The sequence below is a fragment of the Haliotis rubra genome, unplaced genomic scaffold (genome assembly GCF_003918875.1).
Source record: "Haliotis rubra isolate DU_JTF1 unplaced genomic scaffold, ASM391887v1 Scf570, whole genome shotgun sequence".
In the NCBI taxonomy this organism is placed as follows: domain Eukaryota; kingdom Metazoa; phylum Mollusca; class Gastropoda; order Lepetellida; family Haliotidae; genus Haliotis; species Haliotis rubra.
This window is the reverse complement of record NW_025767269.1, coordinates 641,801-655,480: the sequence shown is the minus strand read 5'-3', so window position 1 is coordinate 655,480 and position 13,680 is coordinate 641,801. Positions and strand designations below refer to the sequence as shown.

The 13,680-nt window shown below is 38.9% G+C and overlaps 1 protein-coding gene and 2 long non-coding RNA genes across 3 annotated transcripts in view; 1 reads left to right on the top strand and 2 right to left on the bottom strand.

Moving 5' to 3' along the window:
- Positions 1-1,311, top strand: part of LOC124254338 (acetylcholine receptor subunit alpha-L1-like) — a 57,463-nt gene extending 56,152 nt beyond the window's left edge. Inside the window, exons 6-7 of the mRNA XM_046688260.1 lie at positions 418-608; positions 743-1,311. Coding sequence (XP_046544216.1) covers positions 418-608; positions 743-949 — 398 coding nt within the window. The 3' untranslated portion in view covers positions 950-1,311. The remainder of the gene's footprint in view (positions 1-417; positions 609-742) is intronic.
- An 8,958-nt stretch (positions 1,312-10,269) lies between these two features.
- Positions 10,270-10,811, bottom strand: LOC124254342. The gene is made up of 2 exons (XR_006892461.1): positions 10,692-10,811; positions 10,270-10,635 (listed from the first exon to the last, which is right to left on the bottom strand). It is a non-coding gene; the product is annotated as an uncharacterized LOC124254342 (long non-coding RNA).
- Positions 10,812-10,967: 156 nt separating this feature from the next.
- On the bottom strand, positions 10,968-11,594 carry LOC124254339. The gene is made up of 2 exons (XR_006892459.1): positions 11,545-11,594; positions 10,968-11,184 (listed from the first exon to the last, which is right to left on the bottom strand). It is a non-coding gene; the product is annotated as an uncharacterized LOC124254339 (long non-coding RNA).
- Between the last annotated feature and the right edge of the window lie 2,086 nt (positions 11,595-13,680).

Genomic DNA, 13,680 nt, shown 5'->3' with positions numbered 1-13,680 from the left:
TTTTCTTGTTTTAAATAGTTTCAGTGAGTGAATGAAGTAGCTTTAACTCGCTCATCTTGTTGTTGCCCTGTGCAGTGATGGCTCCTCAAAAGACGACCACTATAATGTGCCCCCGGTTTAAAGAATACTAGAAAAAAAATTGAATTTGTGAGTGAGTGACATTTCTAACATATGCTACAGTACGCCACACGTACCCCACATTTATACTATTTTATGCTGACATTGAAACATTCAAACTATATTATACTATATTATGACTACATTTATACTACATTTAAACAACATTGAAACTATATATATATATATGCTTGTCATTGCTTGTCATAATGTATCCATGTACAGCAATGGAATTTGTTTCTGGAATCACACTGGCATTCTCCCCATCAAATGTCTTTAATATCGGCTTTTCACCTGTAGGTTGGTACTTCGCGATCAACATCGTCATTGTGTCTCTGAGTATTGGTCTGGCCGTGTTCACTCTGAATATTCATCACAGAGAGACGAGAGGACACAGACCCCCACGGCTTGTGAAAACTGTGTGCTTTAATATTCTTGCAAGGATCCTCTTCATCAAAATAGACCCACCAGAGTCTACAGATGAGAACATGGTATGTTTAATGTTCCTTCTGTGATAATGTCAGAAATAGTTTATTTTGGTTGGTGGAAACCTGGACTGATACTGAAAGCGTTACCAGTATTTATTTGTGTTTCCCGGAAATTATTGCTTGATTTTAACACACAGGTCTTAATCCCTGCTGATGACGAGGCCATGGATGCAGACAAACCAGGACCCACCATGACGGAGGGTCAGCCCGGTGGAGGGAATAACGTGGTGGATGTTCTCAACCGACTGCTCCACACGGTAGAAAAGGCCATGGACCTACACAAGAGGAGAGGATCACATCACAAGACAGTCTTGCCGAGGCTACATATGAATGGAAACAGCTGACCATCGTTCTCGAACGCGCTCTGACGATCATATTTCTCATTGTCACACTTTGTACGACTTGTGTAATGTTCTCATAGACTCAATGGTAGCCCAGTGGTTAAAGTGTTTGCTAGTCAGACAGTAGGTCTAGCTACTATTTGTATAAGGGTATAACAAGATTTTTCTGTAGAACCAAGCGGTAGCCTTGTGGTTTAAGCGTTCGCCCATTAGCCTGCACGCCTTGCTTCTATTACACGTATGGATATTGCATCTACTATGATCCTGTACTCTCTAGGACCCGAGGATAGATTAGCAGTTGAAGTGTTCGCTCATCAGAAGGCATGATCCACATATGGATATTGTATCTACTATGATCTTGTACTCTCCAGAACCTGAAGATTCAAGCGTTCGTTCATCAGGTCACATTCAGGCTCCCACATTTATCACATGTGTGACAGTCTCGGTGGCGTGAGAACTGTTACGTGTATATTCCAACGTTGAGACTAACACAGTACATAGCCGGGAATCAGCCTGTACTCTGTTTGACACCAACGTTGAGACTAACACAGTACATAACCGGGAATCAACCTGTACTCTGTGTGACACCAACGTTGAGACTAACACAGTACATAACCGTGAATCAGCCTGTACTCGGTGTGACACCAACGTTGAGACTAACACAGTACATAACCGGGAATCAACCTGTACTCGGTGTGTCACCAAAGTTGAGACTAACACAGTACATAACCGGGAATCAGGCTGTACTCGGTATGACACCAACGTTGAGACTAACACAGTACATAACCGGGAATCAGCCTGTACTCTGTGTGACACCAACGTTGAGACTAACACAGTACAAAACCGGGAATCCCCTGAACTCTGTGTGACACCAACGTTGAGACACACGGTACATAACCGGGAATCAGCCTATACTCTGTGTGACACCAACGTTGAGACTAACACAGTACATAACCGGGAATCAGCCTGTACTCTGTGTGACACCAACGTTGAGACTAACACAGTACATAACCGGGAATCAACCTGTACTCGGTCTGTCACCAAAGTTGAGACTAACACAGTACATAACCGGGAATCAGGCTGTACTCGGTATGACACCAACGTTGAGACTAACACAGTACATAACCGGGAATCAGCCTGTACTCTGTGTGACACCAACGTTGAGACTAACACAGTACATAACCGGGAATCAGCCTGTACTCTGTCTCACACCAACGTTGAGACTAACACAGTTACATAACAAGGAATCAGCCTGTACTCTGTGTGACACTAACGTTGAGACTTACACAGTACATAACCGCGAATCAGCCTGTACTCTGTGTGACACCAACGTTGAAACTAACACAGTACATAACCGGGAATCAGCCTGTACTCTGTGTGACACCAACAAACCACTAAATGATGGGATGTAATTAGCAATTATATTCTAAAATAAACTAAGCTTACAAATCACCACAAAGGGATTACAGTGGCAGCACAAAATGACTGGCAAATTCAAAAGCAGTGATTACAGCAATACAGACAGAGTGTAATATTCACCTCATAGCAGCAATGATGGGTTTCCAAACTTAGGCCCATGCTGAGTATTTAGGGTAAGAATTTCTCTGCACAAGTGCTGGTCTTAGCTGCCCATATGTCCCTAAGAAAAATACACCAGAAGATTCTCCTTCTCCCTGGTCAGAATATAGTGGAAAGGCTTACATAATTGGAGTACCGTGTAGTACCTTTCTGAAGTTTGTCTATATAGCACAATCCTAAATATAGCACAAGTCTAAATATAGCACAAGCCTAAATATAGCACAAGTCTAAATAAAGCACGCCACTGCCTCTCACTGACTATCCGCACTTAGAACTCAACCTACTTTTTAAACCAATCAAAGGTTCCCATTTCCCTGTGTCAATAGGCTCTTAATGATTAAGAACTCGGCATTCAGCGGGCATTTAGCAAGCTGCCGATTGGTCAAAAGATACACATAAACAATGTTTTCATGTTTTATTGACTTGAGGTCCACGTGACTGCCACACTCTTACCGAAGGTGTCTTTGTAACGCCGATACGATCTGTATCAATGTGTTAGGGGGATACGGCGATTTGTCCTTTCTCCGTACTTCAAGAATGAAACGTTGCATGCAGAAATCAAGGTCGCGGTTATTCAACGCAGAAATATCCCCTGAATTACACCAAACTCTAAGAGAGTTGAAGCATGCTGATTTCGGTACTACACCCAGTCTTTCCAAACATTTAGTGCCCACTGGTTGTTTTCTTGCGTTTTCTTCGCTTCCTTTTGTTCTTGTTAGATATCATAGGATGATACAGGTGGGGCGAAACGACCGTCACTTTCCTCATGTTTTACAAAATCTTGATATGGAATAGACAGCAACTGGGCTAGACTTGCAGTTTGTATACATTCAAAGTCAGTATTGTTGAAAAGTCCGTCAATCAGCAAATCAGAATTCGCGAAATCGGACTGCTCGTCCATGGCTCTCCACTTCAGAGCGCACATTTGAATTTGTGAGGTAAAGAAATTACGTAGCATATGACCTTGCTAGTGACGTCACTTCATAACTGTCGATCAAAAGTAGGTGGAGTTCTAAGTCAGTTAGAATCTATGTAGAGAAATCTTAGTGGCTTCGCCCTTCTTAATCACTAAGATTTCTCTACATAGATTCTAACTAATACATGTAGAATTGTTACACATGGAATATTGTTGCACAATGAATAACACAACCACATAACAAGAGGAGAGACCCGGATGCAGCCGTCTTGTGAATAGGTGGTAACTCTTGGTCTAGCACTTCTTGAACAATCTTGGGTTGGAATTGAGGCGGTAGTCGCGGCACCGATTCCATGATTTAGGTTGAAATGACCTTCAACTGCAAACTGGGACTTTCCAGTTTCAAGACGTCCTGTGACAATGCTGCCAGTAGCCAAATTCAGTCTCGACATTTTCCACTTCCAGTTGTCCTCAAGAAACGTAACTATGACGACATGCTGAAGGACTTTTGACATGGTTGGCACAGCTTGCAAGCGCATTCTGCTTTTAATTGCTTTAGAAAGCTACGAAATTTTGAAAAAGATGCATTTGTGCAGTTCGTCAGAAAACGAACAACTGGTTAACATCGTTCAAACAGGATTTCATATTTATTATCTCATTTCTATTTGATTTTTAATGAAGATAGGTCAGACAATATCAGTATAGCCCTGTTTATTGTGTTGTGTGACAGTAAATTGTTGTAAACATATTGGAGTGAATAATACGTCAGACAATATCGGTATATCTCTGCAAGTTGTGTTATGTGATAGTTAATTGTTTTAAAATAATGGTAGTGAGTAATACGTCATATAATATCGGTATATCTCTGCATGTTGTGTTATGTGATAGTTAATTGTTTTAACATATTGGTAGTGAATAATACGTCAGATAATATCGGTATATCTCTGCATGTTGTGTTATGTGATAGTTAATTGTTTAAACATATTGGTAGTGAATAATACGTCAGACAATATCGGTATATCTCTGCAAGTTGTGTTATGTGATAGTTAATTGTTTTAACATACTGGTAGTGAATAATACGTCAGACAATATCGGTATATCTCTGTAAGTGGTGTTATGTGATAGCTAATTGTTTTAACATATTGGTAGTGAAAATTACATCAGACAATATCGGTATATCTCTGCAAGTTGAGTTGTGTAGTAGTTAATTGTTTTAACATATTGGTAGTGAATACTACGTCAGACAATATCGGTATATCTCTGCATGTTGTGTTATGTGATAGTTAATTGTTTTAACATATTGGTAGTAAATAATACGTCAGACAATATCGGTATATCTCTGTATGTTGTGTTATGTGATAGTTAATTGTTTTAACATATAGGTAGTGAATAATACGTCAGACAATATCGGTATATCTCTGCATGTTGTGTTAAGTGATAGTTAATTGTTTTAACATATTGGTAGTGAATAATACGTCAGACAATATCAGTATAACCCTAAATGTTGTGTTAAAAGACATTTAATTGTTGTAAACATTGGTACTTATTGTCAATGACTGTAAATGATTGACGTGTAGTTGGCTAGTAAAATGTCTACTGTTGCCCACAGCAACTGCTTAGGAGTTATCTGTCCCTAGTTACGTGCGAACACTGCAGCTTGGCGGAGCTTCAAGGAAACATATACCAGCACGATGAGATAGCTCAGCTACATGAGTGATTACTGTCTTACTTTAAAGCGCTTTTCAGGAGCTGTTTGTGCAATAGGACAAGCTTCACATGGTTTACCTCCCAGCGTCCTTTGGGGGGAGGGTTCAAGGCCGTTTGACTAATAACTTCCGGCTCAACACATGCCTGCAAGAGAAATGACAGCAACATTGATATTCTGTAAACGTTGGATGTTTCGATACGTTGTCACAGCGATTTGACTTGACATCGGAACCGGCGAACACAGCTACAATATGTAAAGGTCATGTTGATTTTATTCTGTTCCCCAATGAACCATTACTCACTGTCGACACTCTGCAACGCTCAGTGGTTCATGGAAAATGCATGCGTACATCAACGCTAAAGTCTAACACAGAAATGAACGCTGTGTAATAAACATGACGTCACTTTTACTGTGCCTTCTATTAGTATACTACTCAAAACAAGTTAGGGAACACCGATATGTTTGCGCCTAAAACCAAACAGGAACAGAAGACAGAGGCATGTGTTGGTAACTTCATTATTTACTGAGTATAGAGAAAGGGAAATTCATGAACAATCTATTTCATGTCATAACGTGACCAAGTGGTGATGTCAATAATGTCACTGAGGTCAAAACCGAAAATCAAGGCTCTGAGTGAAAGGTCAGTAACGAGTGTGACCGCCCCACCAGTCACGCATGCAACACAGCGACGCCTCGTTAAGTTCATTAATGTCTGTAGTGTGTTCTGTGGGATAACCTGCCTCTCAAGACTCAGCAATGGATGCAGATCTTGAGGTAGAGGTCAGTTCTCTACTTAATGGTGCGGTCCCAGTGCCGACCTTACACTACTCGACCTTCTCGACCTGAAGGTCTAGTTGGTCGAGTTTCAGAACGAGTCAGGTCGAATCAGGTCGAGTCAGATCGAATCAGGTCTACCAAATTTCCTCGACTTCCTCTTCGACCTTCGGTCCGAGATGCAGTCGAGACCAGGCTGGTATCATCCCCAGCTTTGACTCCAGTGCTGCAGCAGGTATATCTCTGTACCTGCCAAGCGGTCTCTTGGATCCTACACACACCTCAGAGGATCAGTCACATATTCAGAAATCTCAGCAAGGACAGTGAAACTGAGAAGTATGTTGTACACCTGGGTATTCAACCGAAAAATCGGCCATGTTTTTTTTAATGAGGCACCTGGGTGACCTAATTAAACACCTGTGTCACCTCATTATGCAGGGTCATAGACTATTTTGGAACCTATGACCGCATAATGAAGGTCATACCCCCTGATCACGATGGCGTAGAACGTTCTGGAATCTATGATTCATGACACAGGTGTGTGACCTCATCACGGTGACGGAGAACGTTCTGGAAGGTATGACACAGGTGGCTGACCTCATTATACAGAAACTTCTGGAATCTATGACCTTATTTTCGGAGACCATCATCACACAGAGAAAGTTCTGGAAGGTTTGACACAGGTGGCTGACTTCATTATTCATAGACTATTCTAGAAGCGTAACCTCATTTTCGGAGAGACCATCATCACACAGAGAAAGTTCTGGAAGGTTTGACACAGGTGGCTGACCATATTAGGTATGGGTCCAGATTGACCTCAGGTCACGCTCTGGTTTATTCCGGTTTTACATAAGACTATAACCCCTCTCACAATGAGTTGAAGTTCTCACTTGCTATTTTTACAAAATGTTAATATTTTCCACTCTCTCTAACCTTTCCTGCCGCGTGTAGAGAAAATGTATTATCTCAAATCTCAAAGCGAGCGCCCGTTACTGCAGAATCAATTACCACCTCCCACCCCTTCCACACTGGCCTCGGACCGCCTCCGTGGTGTATTGGTTAGAGCGTCCGCCCGGAGTGCGGAAGGTCGCGGGTTTGATCCCCGACAGCGTCATACCAAAAGACGTTAAAATATGGTACTTGTTGGTCCCTGTCTGGCGCTCGGCATTAATGGGTACAACGAGGACTGGTCGGCTCGGAGTCAGTATAATGTGTCTGAGTGGGGTATTCATGCTTCACTGCGGCATGGTATCTCAGTGGGCTAGCACTATAAAACCAGTTTAAGTCTGGGCTAGTACAAGCAGGCGCACATACACACGCATGCACGTCGTCATAGGAGCGAAATATTCTCACGCACGACGTTAAACCCAAATCCACCACCTCCTCACTGGCCTCGCTTCACTCAGCCAAGGTTTAATGTGACACCTCCTCAAATTGTATGCAATCGTAGACCTAACATGTGGACACATGTGTAAAACGAAATTGCAGGGTTCAGTTTACAGATTTTATGACACATTTGTTAAAAGCAACATAGGTCAGCATTCATTTACAGTCTGACTAAATATAACTATACTATTGAAAATGTTATATTCAAATGTATACAACGCCCTACCTTCAGTCAAAGAAACACACATTGTAACACAGGCATAAGATTTTCATCATCTTCAGATTGAACGGTTGAGTTTTTGGGATTAACACTATTCTAGTGTACATGAACAAGAAGTCAGCTTACCTTCGTTGTAGTTCATCATATCCACATGAATGACCAATGAATCAGCACGGAATAACACAGTATTTATCCAGGGTGTTCATGATGTTTTGTTGGGTGTGACAAGACATTTATTCATGTGGAGAAAACAGATTGATTCACACTGTTCTCCAACTATGAAAAAGACATTTGCCCACCCATGATTCCGATGTATACACAATATACATATATAACACACATTTGTTTACTATCCTATGACAATGAGGGGAATCTCTCCCATGCATGCATGCGTGATCATAGGTCATAGATCACGTCCCCGGCCCTCGCCCCGGCAGCCATTTTGAACAAATGACAAAGTCCTAGCCATGCCCGCAGATGAAAAACTGAATAAAATGCCATTAACAAACAATCATAGTTATTATCGCGGTGCATGCAGAATACTGTACATTAGAATCCCAGTAGAACTAGTCACATCTGTCATGATTCTACTTAAATCCCACACAATAATATGAATTAAGACAAACACAATAATCCGGTACACACACAGAATACTACCTATAGAAATCTGATTACACATTACTCACATATGCCATGAATCTACTTTAAATCCCACACAATAATATGAATAAACACAACCCAATAATTCGATACACACACAGAATACTACCTATAGAAAGTTGATTACACATTACTCACATATCCCTTGAATCTACTTTAAAGCTCACACAATATGAACAAACACAGTCCAATCATAGTCAATACTTTTTCCTAGGTTCATCATTTTCCAAACTATACACGAAGCTTGCATAAAACCAAATTGAGTGTGTAGATGTACTCACATGTGGGAACTCACAATACTTTTCCAGTTGTTAACAACATGATATCAGAGACCATATAATAGAGGGTCGGCCCTCCCCAACAGTTTATCACTAACCATCAGCGCTACGGCCTGGCATGTAACTGATACACATCGACACCCTGCTGCTAACTTCCCTCTACCGGTACACATGCGCAACAGATGCGCAGACATTCGCAAATGAGCACTCTGGTAACCACGTAAACAATATTGCGTAATATCCGGGCCGAGAGTTAATTCCCTTAGCGGGATTTCACCGGCTGCGTTTGACAGTTAAACATTACATGGACAGCTCCAATAAACTGATTACAATAATCTTAATTTTTATCTTATCTCTCATTTGCACATGTCAACTGACAACATCGCAGAACATGTATCATTCGCGAAATGCGTGTCGTCATAAGCCTGGAATATTTGTTTCAACATTCGGCATGGCCATGGACGACTTAATTCATTCACTGGGATGATTCCCCCGGACTTGGACCTCGATACTTACTTGGAGAATTTACAGACTACGACAGGACAGAGAATATAAACCAAACATACAATAATCAAACTAACCCAGTCAGGTAAAGGCAGTTTTAACATTACAGTTGCCAATATCCCCGATGCTCGCTAAACGTATCATCACATTGCTAATCTCAAGATTTACTTGCAAGTATTCGTTGGCACAAAACGACGGTGCGGTCAAGCAGTCGATGAAAGTAAAACTTCCCGCGAATTTATAAAGAATGTGCAGATTTGCAAGCGTTGGCCAATCAGAGGACTTGCTTCGACCACATCCCTGTTGTGTGCGGACATATCGTCATCCATTTGTGTCAAGATCGTTTAGTTGAGAGTCAAAATCGCTTTTCAATCGACTTGCTTAAATAACAATAAAGAATTGGTAGGTGTCACGAGTGTTGCTCGATAGGCCAATCATTCATGATTATGTTTACATAAAGTTTTAATCGATTGCATGCGATGGTAGCGTAGCGATCGGCAACGCGGTCGGGTAGGGTGCACCCTAGAAGTGTCCGGCCTTGTCATTATGTATTGTACTGTGAAGCATTTCGAGTCGGGGTGTCATCTCAAAAACAATATTTTTAATATCATGAATCCTAGGAAAGACACGAGGGCCTGTGACTGGCTGGTGTTTATTATAAAGTTTATAGTCCCAACAAAACACGATTTCACATTATCCAAGAGCGTTAATGTTTTTATAATGCCAGTTTGGGGCTAGCAGTGATTATGCTTTGGGCCGTATGGAGACATTTGTTGTTGTTTTTCAAAGGGAAGCCACTAAATGCTAAAGTCACTTTCCTCCGAGCCCATAAAATATACGTGTTAAATGGGCTGTACTACATTACCCTATCAATTAAAAAATTTCAGCAAAGTGTGAACTTTAACTTGGCAGGAAAATGCAAGCAATAACATTAAAACACAACATCACACGTTCTTATATGTACAATGTTTTTATTGTAGAATAGGACCATAGATCTATTTGTATTACTAAATTAAACCATTTAGATATTTTCTCTTTAAAAACACAGTAAATGTGAATTTCAACTGTTGCAAATAAACTCTAAACTGAATTTGAAATTAAAATTATGCAATAGTTGGTTGCCAATGCTCTTTCACACAAGGTATATCTAGTTAATCAAGATGGGAATATTGTACTTAATAGTAGGCTCTTTGAGTAGCCCTTCCGATGAAAAGTTTCTTTTTCCTGGGCATCTACAAAATAAATGATAATTTTATGATATAAATATAATGTTGAATAATGAGTTCATTTTTCATTCTTTTGTTGCATAAGACAGGCTGTGGGTACTGTCTAAGCCCAGGTAAACTCATAATCAAACTTCATTAGGAAGAATAATGATAACAGAAAAATATATTAATTGTATTCATGATAAAATAAGGGAAGATGATAACTTATAAACTTCTTGCAACACAAACTGCATATTTATGTTGTCCATTTAGGACTGATTGTGAATGTAAAACATAAAATCATACAAATCTGTACACAATTTTAATATAACTTCATTAACAGATATTTTAGATATCCATGAATTGAACTGTACATTGGATTTCAATTTCCATAATTTCTACTCATGTACTTTATTACATGTTAAATTATTGGGCAGATATTGTTGAAATAGCTCCTTCACTTATGCCTACACCAACTGGAATCAAGTCTGCAAATCTGTCTTCATAATTGCCGACGCAAACATGGTATGTAGACAGTTTTGATAAAAGTTTCTTCATATCTCTTAGAGTGGAGAAAAATGCAGGTAAACCAATTCAGAATTCATGATTTGGGCCAAAGTCACGTCGATGTGCATATATTGCTGCTGTAAAGGATGGCTTGATGACTACTGAAAGTTGGACTGAGACTACGTCATTGTCATAAAACTTCACAATAGTAATGTTTTCCCGCTTGTTTCTTGCAATTGTAAAATTGCCTAGCTCATCTACATGCTGAAACAGCTCCTTTTCTAATGTTAAATATTGCTGGTATCGCAGGATGCCATCAACAAATTCATCTACATTGTTGTCCGGATGATACTGGTGAATTGTGTCCAAAATACCAAAGAATTCATCAGCCGAACAACCATCAGATTCTGTTGCTTCTTCCAGGCATGGGGTATCTGTGGGTTCATCGGTGAGGTCAATGAAGAATGACTTCCATGCTTTGTCCCACAGTGCATCTCTTGAACTGAAAAAGCAGTTACACAATATTAATATTAAAAAAACAATTGAAGTGTTGTATATAGTTGTTAAATTATGCAATAGTTGGTTGCCAATGCTCTTTCAAACAAGGTCTAGTTACTTACTCAAGATGGGAATATTGTACTTAATAATTTACACTATACCTTTGTTTTTACATAAGAAAAGAAACAATATTTATATTTAATTATATAATTGCTTTGATATTTTAAACTTATTTCTGCAGGTACCAGATATACAAATACCAATAAAATAAATAAATACCAATAACTACAAAATATCAACACAAAATTACTCATTTTGTTTCAAAGACATCATTTGTGAATTTCTTACTTCCATTATTACTTACCTGCAATCGTCAAGAACAGTTGATTGAACTGATGAATAAGAATGTCAGAGAGAGAGGAAGAACTGACACCTTGTGGATCGCTCTTTGAGTAGCCCTTCCGGCGACTGCTGATGAAAACTTTCTTTTTCCTGGGCATCTGCCAAACAAATGATAATTTATTATATAAAGAGTGTAATGATATAAATTAAATATTGATTCATTGTTGCATAAAGTCAGGCTGCTGGTACTGTATAATAATATAATAATATATAGCAATATAACTCATAACATCAGTAGGAAGAATGATAACAGAAAAATATATGAATTGTTACATAATAAATAAGGACCTTTTCCACAAATATAATCATCAAAATGAACAATAATGGAAATATGTACTTTTTTTCAAACGATTAGGTGAATGAGACGTTAGTAGAATGATTTAACTATATATTCGCGTTACATTAACGAACAAAATGAATGTTATGTCGTCTGCTACATGATAATTGAAATGTTCAGTATACGACGCAAATATGGGTTTACGCCAAAAATCATAAATAGTAAAATACCGATCGTAGCCATATAAACAGTGTACCACGCAAAAGAGGAAATCGCCGTGAATGTTCACATGTTTATTTCAAACATCCTAGTAATAAGCTGTTCTTGTGAAAGCGTGCGAAAATCAAATGTTGTGGAGTAAATATTTCGGAAAACGTCATATTTCGTCGCATTGCACGAGCCAAAATAAGAAATGACGCAACCGCCACAGACTTATAAATGCCCCTATACCAATCTTTATCTTATTTTCTTTCATTACACCCCGGTAACTAAGGATCCAAGAGGGCACACAATGTTGAGTCAACGTTTAATTAACGTTGACTTTTGGTTGTTTGGTTGATCAACCTTTCATAAACGTTGATTCAACGTTTATCATGCGACCAAAGAAAGTTAGTCGAGATTTGTTTAGTTGTCAACGTTGTTTCAACGTAAGGAACCAACAAAGCTAATTGTTTCCTTGGCAAATTTGATACATAATTCAAATTGATAATAGGTATCCAACTTAGCAACTTTCATTTCGGAACATTAAATCATAAAAGATCAAGATCGAGCTAGTGACAGATAAAATCTTATATATTGTTTGATTGTGCATCGATGAACGGACGGAAATATTACGTAAATCGCAACTGAAAATGAAAAAATCAATGATTTTAGGTATAAAATCGTCAGTTATCCGAATTGCATTACATCTGATATTTTCCCACAAAACTGTCAAAATTGTATAATTCCCGACAATTTGCTTTCAAACACATGCCAGATGTTGACCTTTCGATCGCCTCGTTTGGTCATATCGGGACATGCGCACAATTATCGCGCGCGCAAAGGCAGTTGATCGTTGTCAGTTCATTTTGGCGAAGTTCAATGCAATGGCGAAAGGAAATCTTTCTCAGATCATGCAACGAAAATTCACATCAAAATGTCTTGTGCAAGTCTTTGTTAAGGATGAAATTGTATATAATTTATTTGAACTTTTATTTATTTACAAAATGTGTAACTTCACTAATGATTCTTAACAAAACTGTACCCATAGACTTTCATTCTTATACTTGTTTGGAAGTGACGTGATGATTTATGTCTCTTATTGGTTAAAATGTTACATACAAAAGAAGTAATTTAGTAGGGAACATTTAATTATGAAATAAGATTTAATTTTAATGGAATTTGCAGAAATCTCATTTTCGAAGATTGGGTGGCAACAACTTTGTGGATCACATAAAAGGAGCAATGCTAAGGTAACAGGTTTTTAACATTTCACTTGTTTCCAGTATATCCATCACAAATGTTAAGAGAAAGATGATAATGCTCTTTCATTACAACCTCTTTTGAATATTTGTGATAATGTTTGGTCTTTTTTGGTGATGATGTTTGGTCTTTATCTTCATTTATATATTAAGGTTGATCATGTAAGAGAATAATTTGACAATGAATTATCCCGGAGATGTTTAGTTTAATGAGCACTCCCTTGCTTGGCGCCATATTGTTTTTCGCCGTAAAGAACTGGATGCGAGATAGCACGCGAGAGGACAGAAGTCATAAATTTGTAGAGATATATAGATGTTTATTGCTGGGAGACACACTCTTCAGGTATTTGGTCCGCTGTAG